The following is a 21182-nucleotide window of genomic DNA, read 5'->3' as shown; positions in this document are numbered from 1 at the left end:
GGCAAAAGAGTTAAACAGATATTTTGCAATAGTCTTTACATTGGAAGATATTTTAAACATTCCATTAATACAAAAGAATGTGGGAGAAATTAAACATGATCACTATCACTAAAAGAAGTAGTATTAGACAGACTTCATTTTGCAGCAGCAGTGGGAGCAGTGAGAGGGAGGACCAGGGGGCTGCTGGGAAGATAAATTTCCAATTTAAGTACTTACCTTGTGAAATCAGCAGCCTCCATTTTGAAGTAGGAGCGGTGAGAGCGAGGAGCGGTCGAATTGCGCTCTGTGAAAGTGAATGAACTGTTATATTTGGGCAGTGGCTAAACCCAAGACACTACACATGTAGTGTCTCCTACCCACTGTCTACCTCTAAACAAAAAACGACTGTGATGTGTTGAAAAGATAAGGGTTTTCTTTGTCTTTTTTTATCGTGTGCTGGTAAGTAGTGTCATTGGTTTTGAAAGAAGTTATTTCATTTATCTATTATTTGATATTATAGTTGGACTAAGTTAAGCTTAAGAGTAAAAATGGCAGGAGATCTCAGACCTGTGTAATGTCTTCTTTCTCAGTGTGGGAGCTCAGGGACGGCTGATGTCCCTGGTTCCTTCATGTGCAAGAAGTGTGTCCAGCTGCAGCTCTTGTTAGACCTCATGATGGCTCTGGAGCTGTGGATGGACTCACTTTGGAGCATCCGCGATGCTGAGGAGGTTGTGGATAGCACCTTTAGCAAATTGGTCACACCGCAGAATGGATTGCTGAGGGAGAAAAGGAAGGGGTGACCTAAAGGGAGGGAAAGAGCATGAAGGCAATGTACATGTCCCCTGCAGTCATCTCCCAAAACAGGTATACCATTTTGGATACTGCTAGGGGAGATGGCTCACCAGGGGAAGGCAGTAGAGGCTGGGTTCATGGCACCATCGCTGGCTCTACTGTACAGAAAGTGGGGAAAGAGTGGAAGAGCTAGAATCATAGGGGATTCAATTTTAAGAGGAGTAGATGGGTGGTTCTGTGGTCGAAAACGAGACTCCCGAATGGTATGTTGCCTCCCAGGTGCATGGGTCAGGGATGTCTCAGATTGGCTGCTGGACATTCTGAAGGGTGAGGGTGAACAGCCAGCTGTTGTGGTGCATATAGGCACCAATAATATAGGTAGAAAATGGGATGAGGTCCTTCAAGCAGAATTTAGGGAGTTAGGAGACCAGTTAAAGTAAGACCTCAGAGGTAGTGATCTCAGGATTGCTACCAGTGCCATGCGCTAGTCAAAATAGAAATGAAAGAATAGGCAGGATGAATGAATGGCTTGAGAGATGGTGCAGGAAGGAGGGGTTCAGACTTTTGGGACATTGTGGCTTGTTGTGGGGGTGGTGGGACTATTACAAATTGGATGGTCTACACCTGGGCAGAACTGGAACCAGTGTCCTTGGGGATGCTTTTGCTAATGTGTTGGAGAGAGTTTAAGCTAGTGTGAGAGGGGGATGGGAACCAAATGAAGAGGCTAGTGGTCAGTTAAGAGATAGTAACTAAAGCCTATAAGGAACTAGATAATGAAGTCAGCGTGTCTAAGGGGTAGAGTAGGCAGGGAGCAAATGGTGAACACAAAGGCACAGGTGGTCCAGGGTGCATTTGTTTTAATGCGAGAAATGTAGTAGGTAAGGCAGATGAACTTGGGGTTTAGATTAGTACCTGGGAGTATGATGATATTGCTATTACTCAGACTTGGTAGAGGCAAGGGCACGATTGGCAATTAAATATTCCAGGATATAGATGCTTCAGAAAGGGAGGTAAAAAGGGTGGAGGAGTTGCATTACTGGTCAGAGAGGCTATCACAGCTGTGCTGAAGGAGGGCACTATGGAGGACTTGAGCAGTGAGACAATATGAGCAGAGCTCAGAAATAGGAATGGTATAGTAACAATGTTGGGGCTGTACTACAGGCCTCGCAACAGCGAGTGTGAGATAGAGGTACAAATATGTGGACAGATTATGGAAAGATGTAGGAGCAACAGGATGGCGGTGATGGGAGATTTTAATTTTCCCAACATTGACTGGGATTCACTTTGTCTTAGAGGTTTAGATGGAGCAGAATTTTTAAGGAGCATCCAGGAGTGTTTTATGGAGCAGTATGTAAATAATCCAACTTGGGAAGGGCCTATACTGGACCTGATGTTGGAGAAACAGCCCGGCCAAGTGGTTGAAGTTACAATAGGGGATTACTTCGGGAATGGTGATCACAAATCTGTAAGTTTTAGAATACTCATGGACAAAAATGAGAGTGGTCCTAAAGGACAAGTGCAAAACTGGGGGAAGGCCAACTATAGCAAAATTCAGCAGGAACTGGGAAATGTGGATCGGAAGCAGCTGTTTGAGGGTGATTCCACACTTGATATGCGGGAGGATTTTAAAGAGAGGTTGATTAGAGTGCAGAGTTGAAAAGTGTGGTCCTGGAAAAGCGCAGCAGGCCAGGCAGCATCCACCTTTCCAGCACCACACTTTTCAACTCTGGTCTCCAGCATCTGCAGTCCTCACTTTCTCCTGATTAGAGTGCAGGATAGACATGTCCCTGTGAAAATGAGAGATAGAAATGGTGAGATTAGGGAGCTCTGGATGACAGGTGAAATTGTGAGACTAGCTAAGAGGAAAAAGGAAGCGTACATAAGATCTAAATGATTGAAAACAGACAAAGCTTTGGAAAAATATCAGGAAAGTAGGACCAATCTGAAATGAGGAATTAAGAGGGCTAAAAGAGTTATTGAAATATCTTTAGCAAACAGGCTTAAGGAAAATCCCAAAGCCTTTTACTCGTATATAAGGATCAGGAGGGTAACTAGAACAAGGGTTGGCCCAGTCAAGGACAAAGGAGGAAAGTTAGGGGTAGCAACAGAGAAAATGGGTGAGATTGTTAATGAGTACTTTGCGTCTGTATTCAGTGAGGAGAGGGACATGACGGATATTAAGATTTGGGATAGAGCTTTGATTACTCTAGGTCAAGATGACATAAGGAGGGAGGAAATGTTGAGTATTCTAAAAGGCATTAAGCTGGACAAGACCCCAGGTCCAGGTGGGATCTATCCCAGGTTATTGAAGGAATTGAGAACGGAAATAGCTGGGGCCTTAAGAGATATCTTTGCAGCATCCTTGAACACAGGTGAGGCCCTGGACGACTGGAGAATTGCTAATGTCATCCCTTGTTTAAGAAGGGTAGCAAGGATAATCCAAGTAATTATAGACTAGTGAGCCTGACGTCAGTGATAGGGAAGTTGCTGGAGAAGATATTGAGGGATAGGATCTATTTACATTTGGAAGAAAATGGGCTTTTCAGTGATAGGCAGCATGGTTTTGTGCAGGGAAAGTCATGTCTTACCAACTTAATAGAATTCTTTGAGGAAGTGACAAAATTGATTGAGGGAAAGGTTGTAGATGTCATATACATGGACTTCAGTAGGGCATTGATAAGGTTCCCCATAGTAGGCTGATGGAGGAACTGAAGTCATATGGGCTCCAGGTGTACTAGTTAGTTGGATAGAGAACAGGCTAGGCAACAGGATTCAGACAGTAGTAGTGGAAAGGAGTTTCTCAAAATGGAGACCTGTGACCAGTGCTGTTCCACAGGGATCTGTGCTGGGACCACAGTTGGTTTTGATGTACGTAAATGATCTGGTCTGATTAGCAAGTGTGCAGCTGACACTAAGATTGGTGAAATAGCAGATAGTGAAGGGGTCTGTTAGAGAATGCAGCAGAATATAGATAGATTGAGTTGGGCGGAGAAATGGCAGATGGAGTTCAAATGTGGCAAATGTGAGGTGATGCATTTTCGAAGATCCAATTCAAGAGCGAACTATATGGTAAATGGAAGAACCCTGGGGAAAATTGATGTACAGAGAAATCTGAGTGTTCAGGTCCATTGCATCCTGAAGGTGGCAACATAGGTTGATAGCTTTGACAAAAAAGCATATAGCATCCTTTCCTCCTTCGGATAGGGTATTGAGTACAAGAGTTGGCAGGTCATGTTACAATTGTATAAGACTTTGGTTCAACCACATTTGGAATATTGTGTAAAGTTCTGGTTGCCACAGTACCTGAAGTTTGTGGATGCTTTGGAAAAGGTGGAGAGGAGGTTCACCAAGATGTTGGCGCTGTATGGACGGCACTGGCTGTGAAGACAGGTTGCGTAGATTAGGATAATTTTCATTAGACTCTACAAAGTCATGGGAGGTGTAGACACTAGGGGTCATGAGTTCAAGGTGAGAGGGTAAGAGTTTTAGGGAAATACGTGTGGAAAGTTGTTTATGCAGAGGGTGCTGGGTACCTGGAATGTGTTGCCAGGCCAGGTGGTAGAGGCAGGCATGATAACATCATTTAAGATGTATCTAGACAGATACACGAATGGACAGGGAGCAGAGGGATATAGTTGCTTGGAAAATAGACGACAGGGTTAGATAGAGGATCAAGATCGGTGCAGGCTTGGAGGGCTGAAGGGCCTGTTCCTGTGCTGTAATTCTCTTTGTTCTTTGTAATGGGACTAAAGGCAGCTAAGTCCTCTGCCCCGATAGCTTGCATCCTATGAGCTGAAAAGAAGTAACTACAGAAGTAGTGAATGTATTGGCTGTAATTTTCCAAAAATCATTGGATTCTGGAGAAGCACTGGAGGATTGGAAAACTGCTAGTGTGACACATGTATCCAAAAAGGCAGGGAGGCAAAAAGCGGGTAACTACAAGCCAATCAGTCTAACATCTATTGTTGGAATAGTATTTGAATCAAATATTAAGGAAGTAATAGCAGAACATTTTGAAAAATTATAATCTAACCAAGCAGAATCAGCCTCGTTTCATGAAAGGGAAATTATATCTGACTAATTTGAGTTTATTGAGGGGTGGATCGAGGGGAACCAGTAGATGTGTTGTATTTTAATTTAGAAAAGGTGTTTGACAATGTACCTCACAAAAGGCTAAATCAGAAGATAAAAGTCCATGATAGAATATTGGTGTGGGTTGAGAATTGGCTAATGGACAGGAAACAGTGAGTGGGAATAAGGGGTTCTTTTTCAGGTGCTGACCCGTGACCAGTGGAGTTCCACACAGATCTGTGCTGTATCCGAACTGCTGACACTATATATATAAATGACTTTGAGAAAGGAAGTGAATGTACTGTAGCCAAATTTGCAGATGACACAAAAAATAGGTACAAAGGTAGAGAGTGATATCAACAGTTTACAGAGAGATAGCGATAGACAAGTAAGTAGGCAAAAAGTTCACAAGTAGAACATGTGGGAAAATGTGAATTTATTCATTTTGTAAGGGAGAGCATAACAACAGAATATCATTTAAATGGGGAAAAATAGCAGAAAACTGCAATTAACAGGGACTTTGGGATACTTGTGCACATAACACACAAAGCACGCACACCACGCAGTATGTAATCAGGAAGGTTAATGAAATATTGGCCCTCAATTCAAGAGGTTTGGAGTGTAAGGTTAAGTAAATCTTAGTAAAAATGTACAAGACCACATGTTGAGTACTGTGAGCAGTTTTTGTCTCCTTATTTCAGGAAAGATATTATTTTATTGGAGACCGTTCAGAGAATGTTTACTCAGATGATCCTTGGTATGGAGATATTGTTTTATGAGCAAAAGATAAATAGGTTGGGATTCTCTTCCTGGAGTTCAGAGGTGACCTCATTGAAACACACAGTATTCTTAAGGGTCTTGACAGAATAAATGCTGAGAGGGTGTGTTTCCCTTCATGGGAAAATTTAGGACTGGAGGGCATAATCTCAAAATAAAGGGATGTCAATTTAAGATGACTATGAGGAGGAATTTCTTCTCTGATGGTTGAGAGTCTTTGGAACCTATTGCCATGGGGAGCTGTGGGGCAGAGTCATTGTTTATGTTTAAGCTGAGGTAGATAGATTCTTGATCTGTAGGGGAATCAAGGGTTATGGAGAAAAGGCAGGAAAGTGGATGTGAGGAATGTCAGATCAACCACGATCCTATTGAATGTGCAGAATGTTCAAGGGGCTGATTGCCTACTCCTGTTTCTATTTCTTAATAGCCAAGGACAAGGACTCCCAGTATATTTTAGAAATTTGGAGAGGATGGAATCATACCTTTTGATAGAGAATAGAAATAAGAAGTTCAGATTTTAAAATTAATAAAAATAAAATTATTAAGGGCAAATAGAAAAATTACTACCCAGAAACTTGTACCTGACCTGGTAATTCTTTTGGGAGCTGCCAAAATTACAAAGAGCTCAGGTTTTCAGAAGGGTGAACATTCCACCTCCTTAAAATGGCTCTGATTCTTATAATTTCACACGAGCAGAGAAAAGCATATTAACTTTTAGAAGGAAGAATGGGAAGATAAAGTTTAACATTTCTAACGAGTCTTAACTAAAATTCTCTTTCTTGTTTTAGGTTCCAAAGAATCATTACTTTCATCCACAATTTCAGTCAATGAAGAGGTCATGACTATTTTGGAAGAAGTGATCATGCATACATTCCAGCAATGTGTATATTACATCACTAAGGTTTGTTCGGATTATACTTAAGCCATTGTCGAAAGATAGGTAGATTATATAGAATGTAATCCTATCAAAATACACATTAAATCTTTTAAAATGCAGATCAATACTTTGAGACTAAATTATTTTTGAACTAATCAGGTAAAAAAAAACTTGTAATCAGCCAGGAAATTTATGGCACAACACTCTGGTAAATGTCTACAAATAAAAGGTTGTCATTACAAAATACTATTACTCCAATACATAATAATTTTATGACTTTGGAATAAATGATCTGGAACTCATAGTTTAGAAATTAGCAATATTAGGCAAGCGTTCAGCAAGTTCTTTTTGATTACTCTATTATTTTGCATTTTCAGTAGGTTGACACTTACTCTAAAATGAATGGTTCATCTGTTTTTAAAAAAAGCAAAATATTCCTGATGCTGGAGATCAGAATTAAAAACAAAATGCTGAAGCGACTCAGCAGGAATCCAAAAGAGTCATTAGACTCAAAACATTAAGACTTGCTGAGTTTCTCAAGCATTTTCTGTTCATGTTTTTGGTTCATCTGCTAATAATGCCTCTCATAAATTATTTACAGTACTCCACTGAGGCTCAAAGTAAGGTGGCAGAATATTATTTACAGAAAATTAACTTAACTATTACTTGGGTGAAAAGCGGTGCGCAGTGAAATTTGTATGATATTAGAAATGTCTATTTGAAAGCATGTTTTAGAATGGAATTTTGCTCATAATTGCTCATTACCACAATTGAACTTGTTTGGAAATGCTGATTCAGATGCCTGTAAATTAACCACTCAAGTTCTAATGACATACAATTGTCAAAGGCAGTACATTATTAGGATGCCTCTGTGAGAAAGTACATGCAGGTTACAATTGAAACTCTATTCTCATATCAGTGTGATGTTGCAAATATTTTCTGGGGTAGCAACTGAAATCTCAGAGAAATAGCAGTAGGATTAATTTTCTTCTGTCCATTATTATTTTAGATTCATATTCTAAGTGACAAAATTGTGTAACCTGTGCTGCTGCTGTACTCTATGCACTCAGTACTCAGTCTGTGTTATAGTACCAGCCGGTGAATGCAGAAGAAAATATATTTAGCTCATCAGAAAACTAAAGAGGCAAACAAATAAAAGAAATGAAGAAAATCCATCTCAAATGTCACAAATCTACTGGGTATATTATTTTAAAGATTTCAAAGAAAAATTAGTTTGAAAGACTGCCATTGCCACTGCATTAGTTTTTAACAGTAGCCTTTTACTAAACATCTCTCGGTCAATGTAATATGCTTGGTTTAGACGGCAAAGCACATTGGCCTCCTAAGTGACTGTATTTACAGTTGATCACTGAGGTTAGGACAGAAACTGCTATGAAAATGATAATCCCCCATCTCAATTATTGCTTCAAATCTTTGCATCTGTTCTTATTACATGATGCAACTGTTAGTAACATGTTACTTTCAAACCTAGACGTTTAAATGTATAAAATGACTCTAAATAAATACACTCCTTTATCCTGAATAGGCACAGAATGAGGTACATATTTATTTAGCTCAATATATAGCTATAAGTCGTAAAAGAAAAGGTTTACTTAGGGCACGTAGATCACATTCTGTAAATAAGTTTAGCAAGAAATGAGTTGTTCAGGGCTTTGTTTTAACCGAAATTATTCTGTCATTTACAAGTTTATATAAGCTTGTATTCATATCCTTTTTGTTTTTCCAGACTCTGATTATTTGTTTCTTCTGTCGATGGCTCATGTCTACTGCAAATCTATTGGCATACTAAGTAATCAATCAATTTATACAGTCATAAATATTTAACTGACAACTAAATTTCTTTCCAGATTTAAAAAATAATGTATCACATAAAAACAACCCAGTGACTCAGTACCTTAAGGGGTAACTGTACAACGGAAACAAAGTGTTCGTACTTCTTATTAAATTAGGTGAACTAGCCAGGCCACAACAAGCTGCAATGCTTTTCACTAGCAAGACCAAGTCCACCAGGCATCTCCTTGGGAACCAGAAGTTTCACCAAAAAGTCCATTGCTGTGGAAGGATTGGATTCCATTTTGATTCCTTCTGTCACCTGAATAACCTAAGACACTCTCAGTAAATGCTTAGAAGCCCCAAACCATGATTGTAAAAAACTTCTTTTACTGGGACATGTTTGAAAATGACATGCTAGATGAAATGATTGTGGAATACAGTCAAAGTGAGGTACAGATTGTGAATGGTAGCATTCTCTATTTGTGACAGTAGCCTAGCCAGAACAGATACAAGGGTGCGCATTACTGCTGTTAACTACACAATGGACAAGTGTTTAACTCTTGAATATTACATTTCCTTATTTTAAAGGTCAACAGGCATGGATTTCAAATTTTAAAATTGTCATCATTCTTTGTTTTGCAGTCTCTCTATGTTGCTCTTCCTGCCTTCTTGGATTGTAATCCTTTCCAGTTTGAAAGTGGACATTCCTGCAGGGATTCTTCGCCTCTCCCAGAACCAATTTGCAACATCATACAAATATACCAGACGACACTGGATCTCCTCCTCCAGTATGAGGTGCACCCTGAAATTGCAGCACAGATGTTTGCTTACCTTTTTTTCTTCTCTAACGCCTCCCTCTTCAATCAGCTCATGGATAGAGGTAACTTTAGAAATGTATAGAGAAACTTACATAGGATTTCACAGCACAGAAACAGGCTATTTTGCACAACTACTGTTTTATTTTGCTGTTTATGATCCAAATGATTCTTCTTCAACCCCTCTGTATCTAATAAGAGTAAAATATCCTTCTGTTTTTTTTTCTCCACATGTAATATTCTACCTCCTCCTTAAATACATCTATGCTATTCACTTCCAATATAGTATGTGGCAGGAACTTCCAGAGTCTCTCCACTTCAATTACGAAGTTTCTCTGGAATTCTTATCAGTGATTTATAAGTGACTATCTCATTATGGCCCTTACTATTTGAAGAGTGACAAAAACTATGTCAATTCAATGTCTATCATATCAAACCCCTTTTATTCAGTCATAATTCAAATAGATTAATTATCTTTTAGAATCCAACTTGCCTAATCTGTCTTGATAGTAATTTTGCTGAATTATTTGCAAGGGGCAGGATTATTTAGAGTCATAGAAATGTACAGCATGGAAACAGACCCTTCGATCCAACCTGTCCATCGAGAGTTAATGTGACAGGCAGTCTTTAATAATGCTGTTATCTGCAAATTTATCTAAAGACGCTACCTGCTGGAGTTAATAAAGCTGTGTAATTCTAGCTGTGCAATTCTAGCTGTGCTATCTGAATGTGGAAAGTATCTCATTCTAGATGCAACATTCACAATCTGTCTTGTTTGTGTTTTTCTGTAGCAATAGATGTATCATGAGGTATAGCTTCTAATACCCCACAAAAAAAGTAAATAGTTCATAAAAGACTGATGTTCACTTTCATGAGAGAGAGAATCAGTGGGGAAACATCAGAGGATTATTGCAGTTCACTTTTCAAATGGAAAGTGTCCATGTGTGAATTTTACAAAAAGAACAGAACTTTATAGCAGTATTGAGGCTGACACCCTGGGATACCTTCTCAGTAGACATCATTTCTAATTGGTATTGCAGACTGAGAGTGCAGTAAATGGGGAAAAAAAAGTCAAAATCATACCATCCAATATTCTCACCACAGCAGTCTATCTTCAACAGCTTTGTTTGTATTATCTCTCTAAAACAGAATCTAACAAATTTGTTCAACAATTGTATTGTGCTGAAAAGGTTTGGAGACATTGTGTAGTGCCTGTCAATGTTTCTGAAGACACTTTGAATATATAACTAAAAATATAGCCATATAAGCCATTAAACTCATTAGTTTCTATTAAATTGTTTAATTACAGAACGTGTTAAGGTAACGGAAAATCTGCTCTGTAAATAACAGCACAAAATGAACAATATCAATGATTACAAACAAGCAAGACAACAGCTGATCACAACATTGCAATTGCATTGTGAAAAAAGAAACACCAAGATTTAAACCATTTTCAATGAAACATGAATTGTTCATGGAGTTAGTTTGGTGTTGAATTCAACATTTGGAAGGTCTTTGAATCCTACGAGATAATCATTTAGGTCAACTCCGGTAGTTTAGGACTTGCATTCAGAAAGCCTTTGAATCACAGAGTTAGGCAGCACAGAAACCTGCCTGTGCCAACCAGATACCCTAATCTGATCTAGTCCCATTTGCTAGCATTTGGCCCATGTCCCTTGAACCCCTTCCTTTTCATGATCCACCCTGATGCCTTTTAAATGTTGTAATTGTATCTGCCTCCACCACCACCTCTAGCAGCTTGTTCCATACATGCACCACCCTCTACGTGAAAAGGTTGCCCCTTTGATCCCTTTTAAATTTTTTCCCTCTCACCTTAAATCTATGCCTTCTAGTTTTGGACTCCCCTATCCTGGGCAAAAGATCATGGCTATTTACCCTATCCATGCCATTCATGAATCTATAAACCTCTATAGTGTCATACCTCAGCCTCTGATGCTGCAGCCTATTTAGCTTCTCCCTACAGGTCAACCGTCCAAAACCAGCAACATCCTTGTGAATCTTTTCTGAACCCTTTCAAGTTTAAAGGGCATCTTTCCTATAGAAGGGCAGCCAGAATTGAATACTAAAAATGGCACGACCAGTGTCCTGTACAGCTGCAACGTGATGTCCTAGCTTCTATACTGAATGCACTGACCACTGAAGGCAAGTGTGCCAAATGTTCTCTTCACCACTTTGTCTACCTGCAATTCCACTTTCAAAGAACTTTGCACCTACACCACTAGGTCTCTTTGTTTGGCAACACTCCCCAAGGCCTTACCATCAACTGTATAAGTCCTGTCTTGGTTTGTCTTATCAAAATGCAGCATCTCACATTTATCTAAATTAAACTGCATTTTTTTGGCCCACTGGCCCAACTAACCATAGCCCATTGTACTCTGAGATAACCTTCTTCACTGTCCACTGCACCACCTGTTTTGGTGTCATCTGCAAACTTACGAACCATACCTCCTACATTCAAATGATGAAAAGCTGTGGACACGGCATTGATCCTTGCAGCACACCACTGGCTACAGGCTTCCAGTCAGAATAACAACCCTCCATCACCACCCTCTGTTTCAGACCTTCAAGCCAATTTTGTATTCAATTGGCCAGCTCTCCTGGACTCCATGTAATCTAACCTTTGCTAGCCAGTCTACCATGCAGAACATTGTCTACATGGACTTCAGAGGGACATGCAACAATGTCTGCCTCTCTGCCTTCATCGCTCTTTGTTACCTCTTCAAAGAACTCAAACAAGTTTGTGAGAAACAATTTCTCATGTATAAAGCTATGGTTTAAATCTCAAAGTATGAGCAACTAGCAAGTAGGTGGAGCAAGAGAGCACTACCCTCTATGCTTTTGCCATTTTTCCAGTTATTCAGTAATGAAAGTGTCAGTCCCACACCCAGATTGTCATTTCATGTCAAATCCAGACCAACTTCTGTAGAATCAATGGATGGAAAATTCTGGGCAGTATGAATGCGATGTGTTGTCGGTGATCACAGTTTCTCACAATGAATAGGTACTGGGAGAATTACCCCTCAGGGAACTATCTATGGTCCCACTCCATAACCTGACTTACCATATTTAAGTCAGTGATTTTGCAATCCAATTGTCAGCTGTCCTGTAGGGACAGCATATGAAAGAAGTGTGGAGTAAGGGAGTTAAACCAAGCTAAGCATGGCTTGAAAGACTGCTCTGAATTATAATTCAGAATACTTTAATTTTCTTATTTTTCAATGATGAATGTTAATGTTTTGACTGTTTTCTTTCTCATACTTTTTCTAATTATAGTGAATGACCACAAACGTTTACTGTTCCATTGGGAGTAGTATATTGCTCTTCTGCGTAACTCTTAACAGGTTCAGATTGAATGCAACTTAAAACTGCAAAGAGAATTGGATTTCTTGGATTCAGTTCAATGTGGAGTTGAAACCTTGGTTTCGCAAAATGCAGTGATTACTTTTAGTAAGGATTTCCTAGGGGATTTTTTTTAAAAAGTGAAGATTTTTAAAGATTAAAAGTCCTCAAAGTAATAAAGTCACCTGGACTGGAAAGGATGATTTTTGACAGAATCAAATTGCCAAAATTGTGAATGTTTTGGCCACAATCTTCAAACCCTCTTTGGAGATTGACTTGGTTCCAAAGGACTGTAGAGTTGTAGGTATTACAACCTTCAAAAATGGGGAAAGAGGTAAATCCAGAAATTAAATGGCAGTTAAAGATTGGTGGTGAAAACACTTTTTTCAAGATGAAGATCCAGGCCAAAGTTAATGGCGAATGGGAAAAATGTGAGCAAATAAATAAGTCTGAATTGACTTGCTAAAGGAAAATTGTGTTTGTTTGACTGCTCTAGTAAAATATCAGAGTTAATGAGGGTAGTGGCGCATATATGCACTTTCAATATTGTTTTGCAATTGACCACAAAATAGACTACTTAACAAAATTAAGAACTATAAAAATTAAAGGCACCTTTGCAGCCTAAATACAGAATTGAATAATGGACAAAATTGGTGGTAAACAGACTGGATGGAGATAAACAAATGTTCCACACAGGTTGGTATTAGGATCATTGCTCTCTTTGGCACATAGGCATAATTTAAAAATTAGCAGAACTTGGAAATGAAGTAAACAATGAGCATAGTTACCAACATCAGGAGGACAGACATTCTATGAAATCAGAAGACACGTGGAAGATTACATTTTCGTGAAGCTTGAAGTGATATATTTTGATAAAAAGAATGAGGAGAGGCGATGTGAACCACTTTGTAGTGATTTTGGAAACAGACACACCTGGGATGTAGGAATGCAAATCTTTGAAATAACAAGGCAAGTTGACAATTAATTTAAAAAGACATGTTATATGTTCCTTAGCTTTATTTTTAGAGGAATGGAGTCCTAAGCAAGGAAGTCATATGAAACATTATAAAACACAGATTCAGGCTCTGCTGGAATATTGTATTTCAAATCTTGATGCCACCCTTTGGAAGGATGTCAAAGCCTTGAGAAGGTACAGAACAGATTAATTAGAATATTACTGGGAATGTGGGACTTCAGTTGTGTTGAGACTGCAGATAAGCTGAGGTTGTTTGAAATGTAAGTGAAAAGGAGATTTTATAGAAATCCAAGTGATGAATGGTGTTGATTAAAAAAAAAATAAGGTCACACTTTCTTTAGTGGCTGAAGGCTTGGTAACTAGAGGATACAGACCATCACAAATCACAGATGTAAGGTAATTGACCAAATAAAAGTGACAGCATGGGATTTCTTTCTATATAGCAAGCTGTCGTAATTGAGAATGTACTGACTTAAAAAAAGGAAGCTGATTCAGTATTGTTTCAAAAAAAAGAGTAAGTTAAATACTTGAAGGGAAAGGAATTGTGGGGCTCTCCTTGGCAGTGAGATTAATCGTATGCCTTTAGCAAAGAGCCCACACTGGCACAATAGGCTGAATAGCCTCCTGATGTGTTGGCTCATTCAACGGGGTTCGACATATGTCTACAGATGTTATGAGTTAACAGCTTCAGGGGTTTCATAGTTCAATAAAATAGGTCTTGTTAAAATATTAATTTGGCAATCATTAAATATTCATTTGGGATCCCTTTGTATTGTCAATCAGCCATAAGTTGGTTAATCCATTCATTATTTTATAAGCAAAAGGATTTAATAATTCCTCCAGAAGCAAATTGAAACAGTTGCCAACTACAATCTTCAAAAGCAAAATGACATATTGAAACTAACACTTGCATTGTCAAGAATGATTATTTCAGGGCCCAAATCAGAATTGGAGTTTGTAATGTAAATTGACAAGCCAATGCAGTAGGGAGTGAGGCCTGGATTATCCTATTATTCTTATAGATAGGATATCAAAGTAGGTACATCTACCTTTTCAACATTGAAGATCACACAGCACTATGTGAAAAAGATTTGAAGAAAATGTCCCAGTGCTGTAACTGCAATTTCTCCCTCCGCTTATGCCACCAACACCAAATTAATTGGCTATTCATCAGATTGTTTATGAGGCTTTGCTGGTAAACAATGTCAGCCACAATATGAAGAGATTGAAGAGAGCTCAGTCCCCTAAGATTTAGTATAATATAGATTTCCACCTGCTCAGCTTTCTTGAGCATGTGCTTTGTACTAGTTTGGAAAAAAAAGCATAAATTTATACTTGTAACCAAACTGCCATGGGATTGACGTGTTGTTCAGCGAAAACCATCTTTATTACCTTAGTTTTCTTACTTTGAGAGTTCTACACTATAATCTGCAGGGAAAAATTTAGAGCCCCAACTGATGGTTTTGCAGATGGGGAAGGCTTGGAAAATTCCCAGGGCTAGCTCCCATCCACTTGCATCCATCCTGTATTCAATTGTATAGGAAACAGGTGAAGCCGAGTGCCGTTTGCCAGTCTTTGCCCCAAATGGTGCCCCACTTTTGATTTGATGCTGGTGGGAGGTGGTCAGGATGGGGACTGCCAAGCAGGGGACCTTAAGAAGGCAGAGAGAAGACGAGTTTCCCTCACTTTGTCCCCTTTGTACATGTGGTATCCCACCAAGAACATTGCTTCCTCCCAACCTGCTATATGAGTGCTCGCTCCCACGCAGTTGAAAAATATTGCCCCTTTATCCTACATTAAACTGTCAATCAAGTACAGGCAGATTAAAAATAAAAGAAGAAACAGTGGATGCTGGGAAAAAAATGTGGGAGGAAGTCAGCAGCTCTGGCAGCATCTTCAGGGAGAAAAACAGAATTAACATTCTCTGAACAGTCACTGGACTCTATTATTCTGACACACCGGGTAATAAGGAATGCAAATAGAATATTGGCATTTATTGCTAAAGGAATAGAGTTTAAAGGTAGGAAAGTGTTGCTGCAATTGTACAAGGCATTAGTGAGGTCATAATGGAGGATTGCATGCAGTTTTGATCACCTTGAGGAAAATGTAGTTGTATTGGAGGCAGTTCAGAGAAAGTTCATTTAATTGATTCCAGAGATGAGGAGTTTATCTTGTGAAGAGAGATTGAGCAGTTTAGGCATATATTCTCTGGAGTTTAGAAGAATGAAAGTGGATCCAATTGAGGTGTTTAAGATGCCAAAGGGAAATGAAAAAGTAGATGTAGAAAGGAAGTCCCCTCATATGAGGCAATCTAGAGCAAGAGGTCATCATTTTAGGATAAGGAGTAGCAGACGTAAAACAGGTGTGGAGAAATTACTTATCGCAAAGGATTGTGAATCAATGGAATTCACTGCTCCAGGGTTCAGTGGATACTGGGGCTTGGAGTAAACTTGAGATGGATAGATGTTTAATTCGTAATGGGTTGAAGGGCTATGGAGAACTGGCAGGAAAGTAGAGTTGTGGCCAAGATGAGATCAGCCATGACCATATCAAATGGTGGATCAGGCTGAAGGGGCTGAATTGCCTACTGTTCCTCCTAGTTCTTATTTCATGCTGTTTTTCTCTTGGATGCAGCTAGACTTGCTGAGTTTCTCCAGCACTATTGTTACATGCAATAGAAATCCCATTGAGGAAATATTCAGTCTACCTTGCACTACTTCGTATTGTTTAGGGCAGTTAGGGCTGGGCAATAAATGCCTAGCTAGTGATGTTCGCAGCTCAAGAATGAATTTTAAAAAATACTGAAAAGTCACTTAATTAAAAAATCAAGTTATTATAAGACAACAAAGCTGTCAAGGACCTAAAACAGGTCCATCAAACTGTGCAAACAGACCGCTGCTTTGCCGACTATTAGCCATTCCCTTTGGCGGTCTTACAGTGGAAGCACAGTATTACTGCGTCTAAGCTAGAGGCTTCAGGTTTAAATCCCACTCCAAATCTTGATTACTCAGGAACATGCATTCAGAATATAACAGGTTGAATATGAAGTTGTAAATACTTCTAACATATGCCAGTGGCAGGCAGAATGAGTAGAGAGATTCTTGGACACCATGTGATGGAAAGAAAATTGGGCCCTCTATCATCACTATTCTTATATGCACGTAAAAGAGCATGTTGCCTTAGGAACATGGCTCCTTGTAGGGGAAGCTTGGTATAGTTACCTCCCCACTTACCTTGCCAATGGTGGAGATTACAACCCTGACTTCAAGCAGAGAACTGAAGAAGAGGATGAGAGTGTTTTTAGTTCTGAATATTAATGAGAGTGATGGTTCATCTTTGGGCTTGGGGTGTGCAGTGCAGGTAGAGCCTCGTCCATGACACCATGGATAGCTCAGACCAACAAAAGTTGTTGTAGGCTGGAATGGGCCTGGAAATCTTGGAATCTGCTCCTGCCTGGTATTTTTGAAGACCTTTCACCTTGTTCTAACATAAATGAAAGCATGAAAATCCAGGCCGTAGTAGCATGGAGACTATTTGCAGTGCCATCACTCCCAGTAATCCTGCTGGGACTAAAGAGCTGTCAACAAAATAGTTGACAGGCAGCTCCTGAAAGTGAGACACAAGTCTAAAGCTCTGCCAATTAACACTCCAAGCATTAAATCACAGTGAGGAAGTGAACCCTACTGATTCTTTAGGTGGCAGTCAGGAAATCCTGTAACCAATTAAATCTGCCCTAAGTGTGAGTATGCATAGAATTAATAAGTGGAATCAGGAATCAGAACTTTTGTTCACAGGTTTCTATGATTTAGATTTCTTTAACAAAAGTGGCAATTGAGAGAGAGAGAGAATGTTAAAGTGGAATTGGATAAATATTTGAAAAGGGCTAATATGAAGGCACAAAGAGAATGAAATGAAAATTGAATTTGCTTAATATCTTCCATTTGAAGTGCACGTACCTGCACAGATGCTGAAAACTGAATGTCTCTTTGTGTGTTAGGAAATGCTTGTGGTGTGCCATATAATACATATTTAATTGGACAAGCAGTTCTTAATAATCAGAATACTATAATCTCCCAACCCAAATCCAAAGGAAAACAGCAAGAAATGAAATAATATTTGAAGGATATTGTTTTATATTTCCAGTAAAGACATTAGAGCTCTGGTCATGTCATCCAGTTCAGTCTAAAGGTCATACTCTCTATGTGTAAAATATTGCAACAGCATCCCAACATTCCAACTTAATTGTGATTTTGTGGACTCTTCTGCAGAATTCACAGGTGAAAAATTTCACCTGACTTCCATCGAGTCCAAGCTCACGAGTTGACTGTGTACTGACAAATTGATGTTAATTATTCAATTTCCATTGGCAAGTGTAAGAAAACTTATCCTAATATAGTAATGGGTTGGTGAACAATGCATTATGCTGAAGAATCAAGCCATTTGTTATAATTCAGTCAGCAAAGTTTTGCCCATCCAACAATATCATACAAGATGCTCAGTTCACTGCATATTTGGAAATGTTCAAATCTAGAGTGTCAAAATAAAATTCTATGGAGAGTTGTGAAAGAAAAATGTTTCTTTCAAGGAATGGCCCAAACAGCAGGTGTAGATTCATGAGCATATAAGTATCCATTGATTTTTGGATGCACCAGAGGATTCCAGTCGATTCGTTTAAAGGTGTAAGTTTTCATCCATGTAAATATGTGCAAAATTCATAATAAACACCCAGGTAGCTTGGTGAGTAAAACTCAAGTGGGTTGACACATAAAAGCGAGCAAAGTTGTAGATTTGTACTTTGTTAAATGGTTTTTAAGTATTCATTGCAATTATTTTACTACTACTTGCCTCAATGGCTACATGCAAGAAGGGAAAGGTGATAGGGATAGAAAAAAGTAAATAGTCACTGTTCTTGATCTTTCTTGATATCTGATAACTCCTGCTGAGGAGGGTTTTGGTTCAGGACAGGATCAAGATCAGTTAAGATTAGTCCTCCATCTAAATCCTCTTAGTGCTTTATGTCTGGATCCACTTTAGTAATGTGTCAGAAGACAGTCAATATCAATGGAAGGATCAGCAGATGAAAGGAGGAAAGAAAACAGGAGCAGAAGGAGTTTGCTTATGAAAAAGCAAAGTACAGTAACGGCTATACTGTAGACTTTTGAAAGGATATGAAAAGCAGGTATAAGGCAAAACAGGAAACTAATTATTGATGTGAAAAATATTTTCTGGAATTTTAAACGATTCCAGATTTATTTGAACTTCGGTGTGAGATACTGAAACCAATTATGAATTAGGACCAAACTACAATGAAACTGTACAGGACACCTTGTCTGGTACCGACAGCAGTGTTATGCTCCACCTTCCAGTTGCTGGGGTTTCCTTTCTTTGCTTGATGATTGCTGTCATCTCCATCACCTAGGATAAGGTCCACGCACACATCTTATTGAGCAGATTTGTGAGCTTTGTTCATACAATGCCCTTTGACTTATTTCAGCCACTGTACTAGTATCTTGTTGATTCAAGGTCTTGAATGACTCTCTGGACTTTTGATCTTGCTTTTTACTGTCCCTCCTCACCCAATTTTCATATTGAGTCATGAATTCATTGTTATTTATTGGCTCCCCTCCTCTGCCTGTCGGTGACATAATCCTCGTTTGGAAAGTTCAAAGGCCAGCAGTTGTTCACTATTTCCATTGGGCATGCTTGCTAATTGTAGGCTGATTACACTGTTCAAACCTGACCAGATGTTATTGAGCTTAGCACTGAGGTCAGTGATCAACAGCTAGGTATCAGCTATGTGCCTCATCCATCCTGTTTTGCAGTCAGTGGTAAAATTCATCTTTCTCCTCTTTTCTCCCTTTGCTGGTGTGCTGGAAAAGCACAGCAGGTCAGGCAGCATCCGAGGAGCAGGATGCTGCCTGATGTGCTGTGCTTTTCCAGCACTACACTGGTGCATAAACTTGTATGGCAGTTACTTTGGTAGGCCTTGTGTGGAATCTGACAGTGACAATGTGATGGTTTACTGGCTTCCACCCAGTTAATGCTTGGGATGAACATCTGTTGAGCATGAGGCCAACTCCAAGAGCATGGTATTCTTGTCTGGAGTACAGGGTGTTGTGCTGTCATGACTGATAGGTTTCTACAAGATGCAGTGGACAGACCAAGAGCCAAACATGCCAAGTCAATAGGTCCTCATCTTGTACAGCATCTGGATTGTCTTCCCACAATGTAAATGGCTTTGTACATTGTCACTTCTGATGATAGAACCATCATCGAAGATTGGGCTTGTACAGTGTTCCACAACTGGTTGGAATCAAAAGTAGTTGGTACACTTTGGGAAGAATGGGCTGATTTCCAGGGTAGTTGATCATACTGCGAATATGTGGATTATGCAGACTTTGGCATCCCTTAGGCAACATTGCCAGTTGACAGACCTGTACTGTGCGAATTACTTAATCTTGCTGGCCAAAGAATTAAACGCACTCCCAAGATACGACTACCAGTCTTGAGCGTACTGGAACCACAACTGGTCTATGCATCAGCTGGGAGAAGACAATGTTAACTGGACAGTACCCCCCCCCCCCCTCCCATCATCTTCAGACAATAGCACATGAAGTATTTTATTCACTTTCCTCAACCTGGAAGTGATATTTCCAAGGAGCACGATGTCGTGATTGGTGTCCATATAAGAAAAGGCAAAGCAGCATCGATCTACAGCAAGTCCATAAAATGAGGCATCCAACACAATCAACATAGACATAAAACTGTGATTCTATGTACACATAGCAGTGCCAGTGCAATATATGCCAGTGAAACATGGAAGGGAACACTAAAGCTCTCGTGCATATTAAGTTTCTTATACCATTGTGGCCTTTAAATGTCCTGAATATCACTTATAGGGATGTTACCAATAATAAAATGGGACACAGAACTAGTCACGCATGTCTAAGGATGTTATAGCAGAGATTATTAAGGCTGGCATGACAAGTATTTTGCTTTCCAGACATGTATTTCACCAGAGTGTTAGGTGAAAGGACCCCACCAGATGGGAAAATATGACTGGGCCAGTGAAAAATCACCTGGCACCTGGCAAAATACACTTAGGATCTTCAAGAGCAGGGCATCACCTGGACTGAAGCAACAAAAAAAATCCAATGGACTGGAGCCAATGGTAGAGCTTTGCTACCTATCATCTCTCAAGACCAGAGGACCTATATTTAAGCCTAAGAAAATGAAATACCTAAACTACAAAAAAAGTAGAGATACAGTAATTCGGTTGTGTACAACATCTATGATAAATCACCATCTTCTACTTCTGTCTGAAACAGGTGCAAAGTTGGCAGAATAGCTAAGCTGCCAGTGTTGAACACTTTGGGTTTATGTAAATGCCACTGGCTGTAGAGTAAGAGATCATCCAACTTGCATCCTTAACCATTGGCAGTAGACCTGAATATTCTTGGGCCTAGTAAGGCAATCTTTGCTGCTCATGCCTACACCTAAACTAAAGCTTAAACATCTTCTCTGCTGTCTTTTGAACCATTTCATGATGTATTTTTCCAATTGACCTATTCAAAGATATTATTACATGCCTTTGGAGCAGCTGGGACTTGAACTTGCGTCCATTTCTATTTTAACAACCACTGTCTTGGCTACTCAATGTGTCATACAGATAAAGAGGGTATATGCAGGAAGCATGTCTCTGCTTCTGTATTCTGGAGGTAATGCAGGATGCTGCATCTAC

At 39.4% G+C, this 21182-nt stretch overlaps 1 protein-coding gene across 1 annotated transcript in view; it reads left to right on the top strand.

The window, feature by feature from the left end:
- Positions 1 to 21182, top strand: part of radil (Ras association and DIL domains) — a 121633-nt gene that overhangs the window by 76473 nt on the left and 23978 nt on the right. Inside the window, exons 8-9 of the mRNA XM_072559303.1 lie at positions 6408 to 6520; positions 8933 to 9170. Of these exons, the coding sequence (XP_072415404.1) occupies positions 6408 to 6520; positions 8933 to 9170 (351 nt within the window). The remainder of the gene's footprint in view (positions 1 to 6407; positions 6521 to 8932; positions 9171 to 21182) is intronic.

The sequence above is a fragment of the Chiloscyllium punctatum genome, chromosome 40 (assembly GCF_047496795.1).
Source record: "Chiloscyllium punctatum isolate Juve2018m chromosome 40, sChiPun1.3, whole genome shotgun sequence".
Taxonomy (NCBI): Eukaryota; Metazoa; Chordata; class Chondrichthyes; order Orectolobiformes; family Hemiscylliidae; genus Chiloscyllium; species Chiloscyllium punctatum.
This window is presented reverse-complemented; position numbering and strand designations above follow the sequence as displayed.